Genomic DNA, 14,643 nt, shown 5'->3' with positions numbered 1-14,643 from the left:
TAAAAGACGTTTTGGCCGTATATATTAAAGTAAACACCTTTATTAAATAAAAGTATAAAATAAAATCCACCACCATAATCTAGTAGTTATTATAAAAGGTCATAATCGATATACTTGATCATTAAGCTGCTCTAATAATTGATAATTAATAATTTATACATGTATTCAAGTACACGAAAAGGCAACTATGACATAGTATAAATAAATGATACATATCCAAGCCTAAACACTTCTCTTCTAAAACAATAAAACAAAGATGAAGATGGTAATAATAATAATAATAAGCTTTATAAGTATATTATTGCCATTGTGCAGAGTAGATGGGGTAGAAGATTCTCCAAAAGAGTATTTGAAAGTCCATAATGATGCACGAGCAAGCGTTGGGGTTCCTCCGCTAAAGTGGCATGTGAAATTAGCAAAAGAAGCTCAAAAGCATTTGATTAAATTCATCCATAATTGTCTCATGGGAAAAATTCAGCCAATCCCAAACCCTTATTACGGCCAGAATGTTGCGTGGAATTTGGCATCCGATCACTTTACGGGAGCAAAAGCGGTGGCGATGTGGGTTGCCCAGAAAAAGTACTACGACCATAAATCCAATTCGTGCATTGGTGGTGATTGTGAATTCTACACTCAGGTTGTTTGGAAAAACACTACTCATGTTGGGTGTGCTGCAGTTAAGTGCCAGAAATGCCAAATGAAATGCACCCTTGTTGTTTGTCTTTATAGTCCTCTAGGAAACATTGTTGGTGAACATCCTTACTAGTTAATTAAACTATTTTTATTAAGTGCACACTAAAATTACCTATTAAAATTGAGTAATGTTAGATAGTCAAATTATTATAAACAATAAATAAAGATATATGATTAATTAATAATATTTGTATTTATAAGAAAACGTGAATCATTCTTTTAATTTAATTGGCACAATTAATTTCTTTTTATAATTATCTTTTTTCATCATTTAATTGTTCTAAAAGTTCATTCCAAATTTAATGTGAATCAAATTCTAAATTTTTTTTTCTCATTACTACCACATGAATTTATAATTTTATAATTTTTTCTCTCAAATAAAAATTTTAAATTCTTATATTTTTAATTTAAAAAAATCTCAAATCACCTCAATACATTTTATAAAAAATTTTAAACTTGATTGATCTCTAACTATTTATTAAAAATTAAAAATATCTAAAATTATTGATTTATGACCTGCAAAATAAATTAATAAATAATAATAAAATAACACCAATTCATTGATTATAGATATTATGTTATAAAATTATAAATATTATACATATAAAAAAGTATGAATGTTAAATTAGAGAATTTAATAACTTCTATTATACAATTCATATTTTATATATAGATTATTATAAAATAAAAATAAAATATAAAATATAAAAAAACATTGAGAAATAAAATTTTAAAAATAATTATTAATTCGTCATATTAAAATCAATAAATAAACATACATATAAATAATAAATAAAAAATATTAAAATTATGATTTTTTTATGTACATGTGAGATAATTTAAAATATATAACAAGAAAAATAATTTAAAATTTGGTAATATTAATTGTAAAAGATTATTAATTATATATATAAAATTATGAATGCAATGAATATGAAATTATGGATGTTATTAAAATAAAATTTTGGATGTTATATGTGCTTTATCTAACTATGAATATTATGTATATGAACTTATGAATGTTAAGAGTAAATTTGTCAATTGAATAAATTAATTTAATTATTTAGTTCACTGATCCTAGTGATTTTTATTATGCCACTGACAAATGCATAACTGGAAAAGGGTTTGATGATAAAATTCATGGCCTCCTAGAAGTTGCATGAAAATGTGTTAAACCTACTTCTATGGAACAGAGAGGCCAAAGATGGATGATGTGTATAAAACTATTACAGCCTTGTGGAAAGGTTGAACCTATGCAGCAACAATATAATAGACTGTATTTGATTTGGTGAATTATAGTATATATTTTATATTTTGTCCTATCTTACATGATATAAAACAAAATTAACCATAGGATGTGTATAAGTACTTTTAATCTAAAATTATTTCAGATCAAATTTAATAACTATAGTAATATATGCAGAAGTTTCACATCAGTTAAAGAAAGGAACAAAACATATTTTACAAAACATGAATTTATGGATGTGTTTTGATGGGTTATTGCAAGAAGCTTTGCTATATAAATGAAGAAGGTTTAGCCAGCATATATACTTGATTAATGAGTCATTTCATTCAGCCATTTACAAGCTTTTTAGAATTTGAACCCAAGTTATTATAAAAGATCAGAGGCAGATCATCTAGTAAATAAATGAAACATGTATTCAAGTACATTAAAAGGTAACTATGATATAATATAAATAGATTATAGATATCCAATCCTAAACACTTCTCTAATTTTTGGAAAACATTGGCAGAAAACAATAATAAAATGAAGATAAAGATGGTAATAGTAATAAGTTTTGTAAGCATATTATTGGGTGTGCACCCTTATTGGTTGTCCCTATAGTCCTGCAGGAAATGTTAAAGGCTTTCACCCTTATAAGTTATAGTTTAATTAATAAGGAATGATATATATATTATTTTGTGTATTTTTTCTTTCGTACATCTTTCACTTTTAGTATTAAAAAAATTTCAAAAAATGAAGGAAAATAAAAAATATCTTTTATACCATAAAAAATATTAAAAATGTAAAAAAAATGATACAAATATCATTTTTTTTCTTTATTAAATATCACTTACCAGCAGGGACGGACCCAGGTGGTGGAGAGAGGGGTACTTGCTCCCACAAATATTTTATAAAGTAATTAATAAATATATATAGAGGTATATATTTGTCTTTTTATTAGATTATTTTTAAAAAAGATAAATAAATCAATTAATTAACAAATAATTATAATTAACTTCACTACATTGGCAAATTAGTTAATAATCATGTTAAAACTTAACTTTATAATTAAATATAACTTTAGTTATTAGTAATATTTTTAAATATTAGTTAACACTAAAAACATATTCTTTATATATTAATATTTTTTATTAAAATAGTCTTTTCTATAATATTATACTGTAAATATTATAAGAAATAAACATCACAATTAAGGAAGAAATAATAAATAATTATTTAAGAATACATATATATAAAATAATATTTAATTTTGTCAAAAATAAAAAGAGAATAATTATAAATTATTTTTTTATCATAATTTAAAATAATATATTGTTTACGAGTTAATTAATTTATATATATATATATATGTATTGATGTATATTTTTAATTTTTTAATATATATATAGTTTTCGTTTCAAACTATAAATATATTTTCTATCTAAATTTTATCTTTATATATTTTTGTCCCACCAATTAATTTTTCTGGGTCCGTCACTGCTTACCAAAACATGCTAGTATTCTACCATACCAACACGGAAGAATATGATCGGCTAATATATACTATAAGTTTGCAATAGCTTTCTATTTTCGTTCTTGTTGCATTGATCTTGTAGATTTTATGGTTATCAATTTTAGCTTATAACAATGAATGTGTTTGCCCAAGATTTTTTTTTTTACCTTATATGCATAATATATTAAAAGTTATTAAAACTAGGTACGCAATTAGTATTGTACCATATCTCTTATATGTCGGAAACACCGAATTATATCTCGGTTAGAATAGAATCAATTCAAAAATTAAACTAAACTCCTTAATGTAACTGAATCCTATCCCAACAAACTCTTTTTCCAAAAATTACGCCCTCACGTCGGTCACAGAGATCTCGGTACTAGTTGACGAATAATTCGGCCCTAGCCGAGCTATAAATTAAGAGGTGACTGACGAAATGAGGCAGAATATTTAATACACCACTTAACTGATTATGCATATATCTTCTTAAGTAATTTTTTACTGATTTGAGCGTCGGAATCCTTTTTACAAGTACTGCGCTTGGGTCCAAATTCACGAGGGCACTCTGAGTTGAGATCTAATTTCTAGACACTTGGAACCATTACAGGACCGACGTATATCTCGAAAGGAGTAACCCTCCCAGAACATTTAGTGTCCACCATGGGCCCCTCGCTTCACTTCTAGTTTTAATTAACACTACTATACTTGGTATGTGCTTTTTTTTTCAGGAGCCAAATCATGACGGATCATTCGGTAACTCCTCATGCCAACCCCACCAATGCCGAACTTATGGCTACTAATGCTGCTTTACAGGGGCGGAAAACAAACGCATGACCAAACTATTAGCAACAATGCAGAATAACGGCCAGGAGAAGAATGACAAAAGGAAAGCCCAGGACAACCTCCATTAGGAGCAACAATCGGAGTTGAATGCAAAGACAGGAGAAATACCTAGATTGGTCATTTTTCCAAAGAAATAATGAATTTTGAGATGCCTAAAAAATTTACACTTCTAATGACAGTAGCACCGCACAAGAGAATCGGAGAACCTAAAGTCTATGTTACAAAATTTGAATCTATGATGTTTTTTAACAGTGACTACGATCCTATCTTGTGTAGGTCCTTTTCAACCTTTTTGGATGGAGCTGCATTATTATGGTTCTCTAATCTCCCTGTAGGTACAATATCAAATTTTGATGAGTTCGCCAAATTCTTCATCAACCACTTTGCAGCTTCCAAAATCTATGTATGAGGTTCTGACTATCTTAGCACAATCAAACAAGGGCAACATGAGAGCTTAAAAGATTACATGATGTGGTTTACAACAGCAGCAATGGAGATCTCGGACCTCAATCCAGAGGTGCAATTGCATGTAATCAAAAGCGGCCTTCGACCTAGAAAATTCCAAGAAGCAATAGCCGTAGCAAAACCAAAAACATTGGAGGAGTTCAGGAAAAAAGCAACCGGACAGATTGAAGTAGAGGAGCTCCGTGAAGCTTGGAGGAGCGAAAGACCTCAAAAAGAAGACGAAAAACTTAACTGATCTCAGAATAGAGACTTTAAGAAACCTTTCAAGCGAATGCCGAAGTATGACTCTTACACCAAATTCAACACCAAAAGGGAGGACATAATCAAAGTGATCTTGCACAACAAGCTCATCAAGCCGTCGAGCAAAGCAGGCATGTACCAGGATCAAAAATATGTTGATAAAAGCAAATATTGTGCATTTCACCAGAAGTACGGCCATACAGCTGATAAATGTATGGTGGCGAAGGATTTGTTGGAAAGAGTAGCAAGACAAGGCTTACTGGACAAATATGTCACTTTCAGGGGGAAAAAAACAATGAGAGATACCGAGCTATAGCTCCAACCATAAAGAAAAAGGAAATTGGCATGGCCCAGTCGAAGCTCTTACCTCCAAAAGAATAATAAATTATATATCAAGTAGTTTTGCAGGTGGAAGAGCAACTAAAATAGCTAGAAAAAGAAGTTATCGGGCCATGATGACAATGGAGGGATCTCGCCAGGAAATCCCTACCTCGGCTCCAACTGCCCAAATCGCTTTCAGCATGTCTGACCTCAAGTCACCATGTCCGAACCTAGATGACCCAGTGGTGATCTCAATTTGTACGGGAGAACTGGTAGTAAAAAAGGTACTACTGGATCCAGGAAGCAGTGTTGACATGTTGTTCTACTCAACATAAAGAAAAATGCAGCTCAGCGACAAAGTATTACAGCACTTGACCGGGGAGTTGGTAGGGTTATCCGGAGAAAGAGTGCTAGTATCAAGTTATGTATGATTGAGAACAACGTTAGGGGAACCCTCGAACTCTAAAACTTTAGATATTCAATTCTTAGTAGTTGATTGTCCTAGTCCTTACAATATTATTTTGGGACGTCCGTCCCTTAATTCTTTTGGAGCCATTGTCTCTACAGTTCACCTTTGCGTTAAATTTTCTATGCAGGACAATATGGTGGCAACAATACATTCTGACCAAAAAGAAGCCCAACAACAGGCACGGACCTACGCTTGGTAATGGGGGGCACTTGCCCCACTCTCATTTTATTTTTTTAAACAAAAAAAGTATACATATATATGCCCCCATTTTAACTTTTAAATGACCCCACTACAAATAAACTAAGCCCAATTATTAAAAGTCTCAAACCCATTTTATCTTTCTATTATATTGACTATTAGTTAATCTAATTAAATTTAGTCTTCTTCCATTCTCAAATTTCATCCATCACTCATTTATTCTCTTAAACCCTCTTCTTAGTTTCATATTTTTAACATTCTTTTTCAAAGCATAACTGTTTGCGTGCTTGGATGGCTTCCAAGGCCCGAATCCAATTAGAAAGTTCAATAAATTTATTGCAAACAACCGTTCACAAGGTAACTTTATTACTTAAATTTAAGAGAAAAGGACAAATTAGTCCCTGACCTTTTACCCCGCGGACATTTTAGTCACTAACCATTGAAAAATACTTTTAAGTTTCCGACGTCCTTAAAAATTAGACGGATCAGTCCCTCCGTCCATAAGCCACCGTCAGACCCAACGGAAAAGGCTAACGTGGCTCTCCCTCTGCTTACCTGGCTTAACGACTTTCCCACATGGCACGTTAGTAGGATGGAGCTTTTGAAAAATAGAGACATAAGTCCCTATCACTCAAAACGATGTCGTTTTGTGTGTTGCCTCTTATATACACCATCATCAATTTCCTTATGTACAATGCCTATTACACCCACAGAGATTTTACTGAATTACATTAAACCCTAAAAAAGTCCAAAGATCAAACGCAGGAATACTCTGTTTCTCCCTAAAAAAAAACCACCATCCAGACTGAGAAGGTTCCGGTGTGCATTCGCTGTTGAAGAGGGAGAACCATATAGTGTTGTCTGATTTGCCGTCTTCGTCATCGAAGGTAAGAATCAATTGCATTGCTTAGTGAGTCAATTGTAAAGTTCAATAGTTATGAAAGTATGAACTGTTGTACGTGCATGGTGATAGTAATGGTAAAAATAGTATGTGCGTTGTAACCGTGAAATTGATTTAATGTTAGGGAAAAAGAAAGTTCTTGGTTGATTTCTGTTTCTATTTTTTGAAGGAGATTGATGTTTGAGTGTAGAGTTAGTTGATCATTGATTTTTGTTTTTTTCCTAGATGGTAGATGTGTTTTTGGTGCCAGTTTTCCACTATGGAGATAGTTTTGTCAGAAACAGTAATAGTTCCCTTGTTTATCAAAATGGAAAGGTAGAGAAATTTCCCAAAATGGACCTGGGTTTTGTGAATATTAGGGGCTTGATCACACTTTTTAAAGGCTTAGGGTACCAATCATGCAAGGCAATTTATTGGTATGATCCAATGAGTGATGACGCTAAGTCGGGGCTGCACAGTTTGACGGGGGATGCAGAGATTAATGCCATGCGAGAGAACAAAATGAAGAATACAAAGATGAATGAGTTTTACCTGTACTTTAACCACCCTGTTGATGAGCCTGAGATTGTGGAGGATGGTGGAAACAAAGGCAAGAGTCCTGTGTTAGAAGAGATTCAGAATTCATCTTCAGATGATGGGTACGAGAGTACGGAGGATGAGCCCTACAAACCTCCGCCACCCGGATATGAAAGTAACAGTGATGAAGGTGATAATAGTGTTAAGGACAGAACAGGAAAGAGGAAGAGAGTTAGTAAGAGAAAGGAAAAAATTGTGTCTCCAACTAAGCCATCTACAAAGAAGCCATCTGGAAATAAGCCAGCTACAAAGAAGACAGGTGTGAATAGGAATAGGAGAAGTTGGTTAAAGAAGGGACAAAGTAGTGGAATAGGGGCATCTGAGGTGAATAGAAGGCAGCAGGCCAGGACTGAGTCCAATGAGTAACAAGCCAATTCTGAGCCCAATGAGCAACATCCCAACAGAGATCCAACTGTGAGGTTCTATGTCAGTGCAGTCCAAGATGATGATGATGACCCCATATATTATTACCATTCTGAGGATTTACACACTCCTATATCATCAGATGATGAATCCAGCAAGCACACGTTTCCTGAATTTGATGATAATTATGCTTTTGGAGAGGGTCGGTTTGAATTAGGGACTAGGTTTGCAACCATAGAGAGATTTAAAGAAGTTGTGAAAGACTCTTTCATTACTAAGGGTAGAGAGCTTAAGTGGATTAAGAATGATAGGGAGAGAGTTAGGGTGGGATGCATGGATGATGAGTGCCCGTGGTTAATTCACTTGTCATACAACAAATCACTGTAATGCTATCAGGTGAAGACTTACAAAAACGATCACAAATGTGCAAGGGACCTGGGAAGTAACACTGCTGATCAACATTGGATTAGTAAGAAGGTGGAAAAGAGAATGAGTACACAGCCTCACATGAAAACAAATGAAGCTGTTGACTTTCTGAGAAAGGAGTTCTCACTCAATGCACATCCAAAAATGGTCTATAGAGCAGTTAAAGAGGCAAAGGAAATGATAATGGGAAATGAGAGGGAGTAGTACAATAATGTGAGGGATTATTTGTTTGAGATTCTAAGAAACAACCCTGGGTCTAGAGCAGAGCTGTGTGTAACTCCAATTCTTCAATCCCCTCCTGTGTTTGATAAGCTCTATACAGGGTTAGAGGCATGCAAGCAGGGGTTCAAGAGTGGATATAGGCCTCTAATCCACCTTGATGGTTGTTTCCTGAAGACATACTATGATGGACAACTCCTAACAGTAGTGACCCAAGATGCGAATAATCAATTTAATGTTGTTGCTTATGGAGTTGCAAGGTCTGAAACCAAGGAGTCTTGGAAGTGGTTTCTTACTCTACTTCAAGAGGATCTGGGGGATGTGTAGACTAATGGTTGAAATTTTATGTCCGACCAACAGAAGGTAACATTCATAACTCTTTATATACTTGATACTAGTTGAATTATTCTGAATTCTGTTTAATGGTGAAATCTTTGTGTACCGTGTTAGGGATTGCTACCTGCATTGAAAGAAGTGATGCCAAATGCCCATCACTGAAGCTGTGTGATGCACATTTGGAAAAACTTTATAAACCGATTTAAGGATTTGTATATTCGGGAGGTGGTTTGGGATTGTGCTAGGTGCACCACCATACCCGAATTCAAGAAACATATGGAGAAGCTCAAAGACATTAATCAGGGGACATGGGAATATCATTCCAAGTTTGAGCCAGCTACTAGGGTGAAGGCATATTTCTCTCATGGGCCAAAAGTGGACAACCTCACAAATAACATGTGTGAAGTGTTAAATTCAAAGATAGTCAACTATAGAAACAAGCCTATCCTCACGATGTGTGAAGAAATTAGGTGCTATCTAATGCAGAGGGTGATTAAGCATAAAGAGCTACTTAGTGATTATACTGCAAAGCTCGCACCTGTTCAGCAGAAAAGGATAGAGCGTCTAATAAGGCCTAGTAATAAATGGCGTGCAGAGTGGACAGGTGATGATACACGTAAGCGTTTCGAAGCAAGTCGTAAAGCTACAAAGGTGGACGTGGATCTCATCAGGCAGACCTGCTCATGCAACAAATGACAGCTCACTAGTTAGTTTTAATTTATTCTTACGCATTATTTCAATACATGTCCAAGATGTTTTAATCTATTGTTTTCAATATTTTAAGTTTCTGGCTGAATGATGTTTTATTAATGGTTCATTCTGTTCTGGTTCATGATGTTGTCTTCTGTGTTAGGCATGCCTTGTATCCATGCCATAGCAGCAATAAGGAAGAGGCATAATCATCCGGAAGATTATGTGCATCCATGGTTATGCATAGAGTTACTACACAAGACATATGCTCATTGTATTTAGCCTGTACTAAGTGAGGAATTCTGGACAAAGACTGAGTATTCAAAGCCGGATCCTCCTATCATAAAGAGACCAATTGGCAGGCCAAAAGTGCACAATAGACAGAAGGATCCAGCTGAGCCAATGATGCAACAAGGAGAAAAGTTAAAGAGGTCATTCAAAGTCACTTGTAGTAAGTGTGGTTCAACGGGACATAACTACAAGACATGCAAGGGTGCTCCATCTAACCCCAATTGAAAACCTAAGACAAAGAAGCCCAAGAAAGGTTCCACATCTCAGTCATTGGCAGTCATCCCACTATCACAATCAGCTCCAACTGATAGTGTAAGTAATTCGCTGAAGGAGTAATCTATTTGATTTCTTAACTGGTTAGGAATTTGTGTCTTATTGAATATTTATTTAATGTCTATTTACTGTTTAGTCAGGATGCTCCATCTAGTTAGGATCATAACATACCTAGCCAGCAACTCATACCTGCTGTAAGTTACTGAATGTTTAATGTGCATTATTGATTAATTAATGACTAATTACAATTCTTCTCAACCCATGTCTCAACACAGGTCTCAAGTGGTGTAACCCCAGGTCCTTCCAACCCTGTGGCAGCAACACTAGTAGCACCCCAAGTCAGGCCAAGACCAGTAGCCAGAAGGACACTGTTTAGACCTCCACTCCAAGTTCCATCTACAACCCACCAAAAAGCTCAAGCAACTCCATCGAAGATGAGGCCCAAGCAGAAGATATTCAGACCACTAGCTCCACTATGCCAGTCCACTCCCTCCTCAAAGTCAGCCAAATCCCATTGGCCCACAACCACCTCAAGTCATCCCAAGACCGAATGCAGCAGCTACCCAGGAGACATTAGCAGTAGCAAGCACGACCACAACCACATTATTCAAATTCATCCCTAATCCACCTTCCATCGTGCCAAAGAAGTGAAGAACTGTGTAACTTTGGGCATTCCACTATATCTTGTATTAGCTTTTAGTCAACTTGGTTTTGCAGTTTGGCTTATACCTATTTCTGAACATCCTCGAATTAGGATCTGTATTTTGTGTTTGAGGCTTACTTTTGACATGTTAAGCTTCATCAAACTATTCATTTTAGGAGACTTGTTCATTTTGGGAAGTTTTAGGAAACTCTGGCTATGAAAAATTTGTTTAGCAATATAACATCAACTTTCTAAATTATGTATACAACTACTAAGTCTCATTCTTCAATGTTTCCATATTTATTTAGATATTCAAAACATAAGTTCAACATACTGATATTATAACTAGAGTTTCATTTAGATTACAGGATCCATAACTTGCCAAAATGGCATGTTTCAATAAACAAGAAAAACCTAGAACATCCCATTCTCTATCATGATTTCTATAATTTATCTCTCAAGCAATAGCTACATAAAAAGCAACAAAAACAGCAAATATAATTACAGGAATACACAAGGCTAACAGGTTTTTCTTCTTCTTCAAAGTAATAATCTTCTCCTCCAAAATAGTCATTCTATGATCCAATTCATCTTCCTCTTCCTCTTCTACAACTTCAACATGTTTCTCAACCAAATGTCTACTGTCACAGATGCAACAATTACTTCCTATTCTAGCAAGATGCTCATCGACCCAAACAAAAAATTTGTAATGAGGTTCCTTTCCCTGTCAAAATCACCAAAATCATCTACTATCTGCATCCATCTTAAATCAGACCAAAGCCAAAATTTTTTAACTTACCTTATAGAATGGACAACCCAAGAAGATTCTATTAGTGTTGCTAATGGTCCTCGACATATACATTACTGCATAAACTCCATAGAAGCACCTCGAGGCGACAACGTCGTTTGGATGGTTAGCATGAACAACACATGGAATTGAGTTTGAAGCAGAATTTTTTTCCTCTTACTCCACTTACGCTTCTTCTTGAGGTTGATGATGCCCCCTTCGTAGCCATTGTTGAAATTCGTACAACTCTTCTCCTCACCACCAGCCACCACCATAAACAAACGACCCAAATGAATTTGAAGATTAGGGCAGCACACAAAACTACATTGTTTCGAGTGATAGGGACTTATGTGTCCATTTTTCAAAAGCTCCATCCCACTAACATGCCATGTGGGAAAGCCGTTAAGACAGGTAAGCAGAGGGGTAGCCATGTTAGCATTTTTCGTTGGGTTTGACGGTGACTTATAGACGGAGGGACTGATCCATCTAATTTTTAAGGACGTTAGGGACTTAAAAATATTTTTCAATGATCAGGGATTAAAATGTCCGCGGGGTAAAAGGTCAGGGACTAATGCATGTTGAGATTAGGGGCTAACATAAATATTCACAACCGAGGTATAACTACATTATAAAGCTCAACTTGCTAAAAGTATGAAAATGGCAAGTCATGTTTGGGGGCTATGTACCGTATCCCTTATATGTCGAAAACACCGAATTATACCTCGATTAAGATAGAATCAATTCAAAAATTAAACGAAACTCCTTAACGTAAACGAATCCTATCCCAACAAACCCCTCTTCCAAAAATCACGCCCTCACGTCGGTCACGGAGATCTCGGCACTAGTTGACGAATAATTCAGCCCTAGACGAGTTATAAATCAAGAGGTGACCGACGACATGAAGTAAAATATTCAATACACCACTTCACTGATTACACGTATATCTTCTTAAGTAATTTTTCACTAACTTAAGCATCGGAATCCTTTTTGCAGGTACCATGCTTGGGTCCGAGTTCACAAGGATACTCTGAGTTTAGATCGAATTTTCAAACACCTGAGACCATCACAGGACCGACGTATAGCTCGGAAGGAATAATCCTCCCAGAACAAGTATTAATCATTAATTTTTTCGATAATTAACAACTTCTTGACCCTCAATAAAAGAAAGTAAAGATTAGTAGATCAAATAACAATTGAAAATTTGATAGAAACAACCAACGTTTTGAAAATCAAATTGAGTCAATTAGTTAGATTGAGAATCGTTTAACTATATAATTTAGTTGATAAACTAACATTATCTGTTTAAAAAATGTTCATTAACGATTAAATTGGCCAAAAATCGATCGATCAAACTAAATTGAAAACTGATCATTTTTTTTTTGTATGGGTGTCTCTTCTTTTATGATTCTTGTAATATGAGTATCTATAATGAATTATTTAAATTTACGACAAAAAAAATTATTTTTTATATATAATAAATAAATAATATTTAATAATTAAAATAAATTAGACAAAAATAATTAAAATTTATTTTATTAATATTTATTAATTATAATAATTAATAATTAATTAATAAATATTAAATAAGATAAATTCTAATTTTTTTTGTTTTACAAACATTATCAAATATAGTTTTGATTTGGTCAATTAATTTGTTGTATGCGTCAACCGAGAACAAACATGATCTAGTATATATCTATTATTTAAAGGAAAAGTAGTGTCATAAGATTAGCACACATTTATGATTTATAACCATTAATTAATTATTATTAATATTTTTAATAGTGTAAGATTATATTTAATAGTATAAAATTGTATATTTTTTTCTACTAATTAAATACGGACCAAATTTTAATAAAAGTATTGATTTCTTAAAATTTTTTCTTATTTAAAACGTCTATTGTATCGTCTTGATTAAAAAACGTTTTTGCCGTATATATTAAAGTAAACACCTTTATTAAATAAAAGTTTAAAACAAAATCCACCACCTTTATTAATAATTTATATTTCTTTGTCGATCATCTAGTAAATTTCGATACATGTATTTTAAGTACACGAAAAGACAACTACGACATAATATAAATAGATGATACATATCCAAGCCTAAACACTTATCCTCTAAAACAATAAAACAAGGATGAAGATGGTAATAATAATAATAAGCTTTGTAAGCATATTATTGCCATTGTGCATAGTAACTGCGGTACAAGACTCTGAGCAAATGTTGGGTTCTTCCGTTGAAGTGGGATGTGAAATTAGCAAAAGAAGCTCAAAAGCTTTTGAATAAACTCATCCGATCCCAAGCCCTTACTACGGCCAGAATTCTTTGTGGAATAGGGGATCCGATCCCATTATGGGAGCAAAAGCGGTGGCTGGCGTGGTGGATTGCCGACAAAAAGTACTACGACCGTAAATCCAATTCATGTATTAGTGGTGATTGTAAATGCTACACTAAAGTTGTTTGAAAAAACACTAATCATGTTGGGTGTGCTAGTGTTAAGTGCAATAAATGTCAAATGAGATGCATCCGTGTTGTTTGTCTTTATGGTCCCGAAAGAAACGTTGATGGTGTACGTCCTTACTAATTAATTAAACTATTTTTATGTGTATTAAAATTAGCCATTAAAATTGAATAATGTTATATAATTAAATTATTATAAATAATAAATAAAAATATATAATTAATAATATTTATATTTATATAAAAAAGTAAATTATTCTTTTAATTTAATTAACATAATTAATTTTTTTATAATTATCTTTTTTCATCATTTAATTATTTTAAAAATTTATTCCAAATTTAATGTGAATCAAATCCCTACCTCGGCTCCAACAGCCCAAATCGCTTTCCACATGTCTGACCTCAACTTTTTTGTGTGGGTGTCTCTTCTCTTATGATTCTTGTAGTATGAGTATCTATAATGAACTATTTATATTTGCGACAAAAAATTATTTTTTATATATAATAAATAAAAAATATTTAATAATTAAAATAAATTAGATAAAAATAATTAAAATTTATTTTATTTAATATTTATTAATTATAATAATTAATAAATAATTAATAAATATTAAATAAGATAAATCTGATTATTTTTTTTGTTTTTCAAGCATTATCAAATGTAGTTTTAATAGGGTCAATTAATTTGTTGTATGCGTCAACCCAGAACA

At 33.2% G+C, this 14,643-nt stretch overlaps 1 protein-coding gene across 1 annotated transcript; it reads left to right on the top strand.

Annotated features, from left to right (window-relative positions):
* The first annotated feature begins 262 nt into the window (after positions 1 to 262).
* Positions 263 to 766, top strand: LOC140175542 (pathogenesis-related protein 1B-like). Its single transcript, XM_072204047.1, has one exon. It carries the CDS (start codon positions 263 to 265, stop codon positions 764 to 766), a length of 504 nt encoding a protein of 167 aa, XP_072060148.1.
* The last annotated feature ends 13,877 nt before the right edge of the window (positions 767 to 14,643 follow it).

Source organism: Arachis hypogaea, chromosome 10, assembly GCF_003086295.3.
Source record: "Arachis hypogaea cultivar Tifrunner chromosome 10, arahy.Tifrunner.gnm2.J5K5, whole genome shotgun sequence".
Classification (NCBI taxonomy): Eukaryota; Viridiplantae; Streptophyta; class Magnoliopsida; order Fabales; family Fabaceae; genus Arachis; species Arachis hypogaea.
The sequence above is the reverse complement of the archived record's forward strand: the minus strand, read 5'-3'. Positions and strand labels throughout refer to the sequence as shown.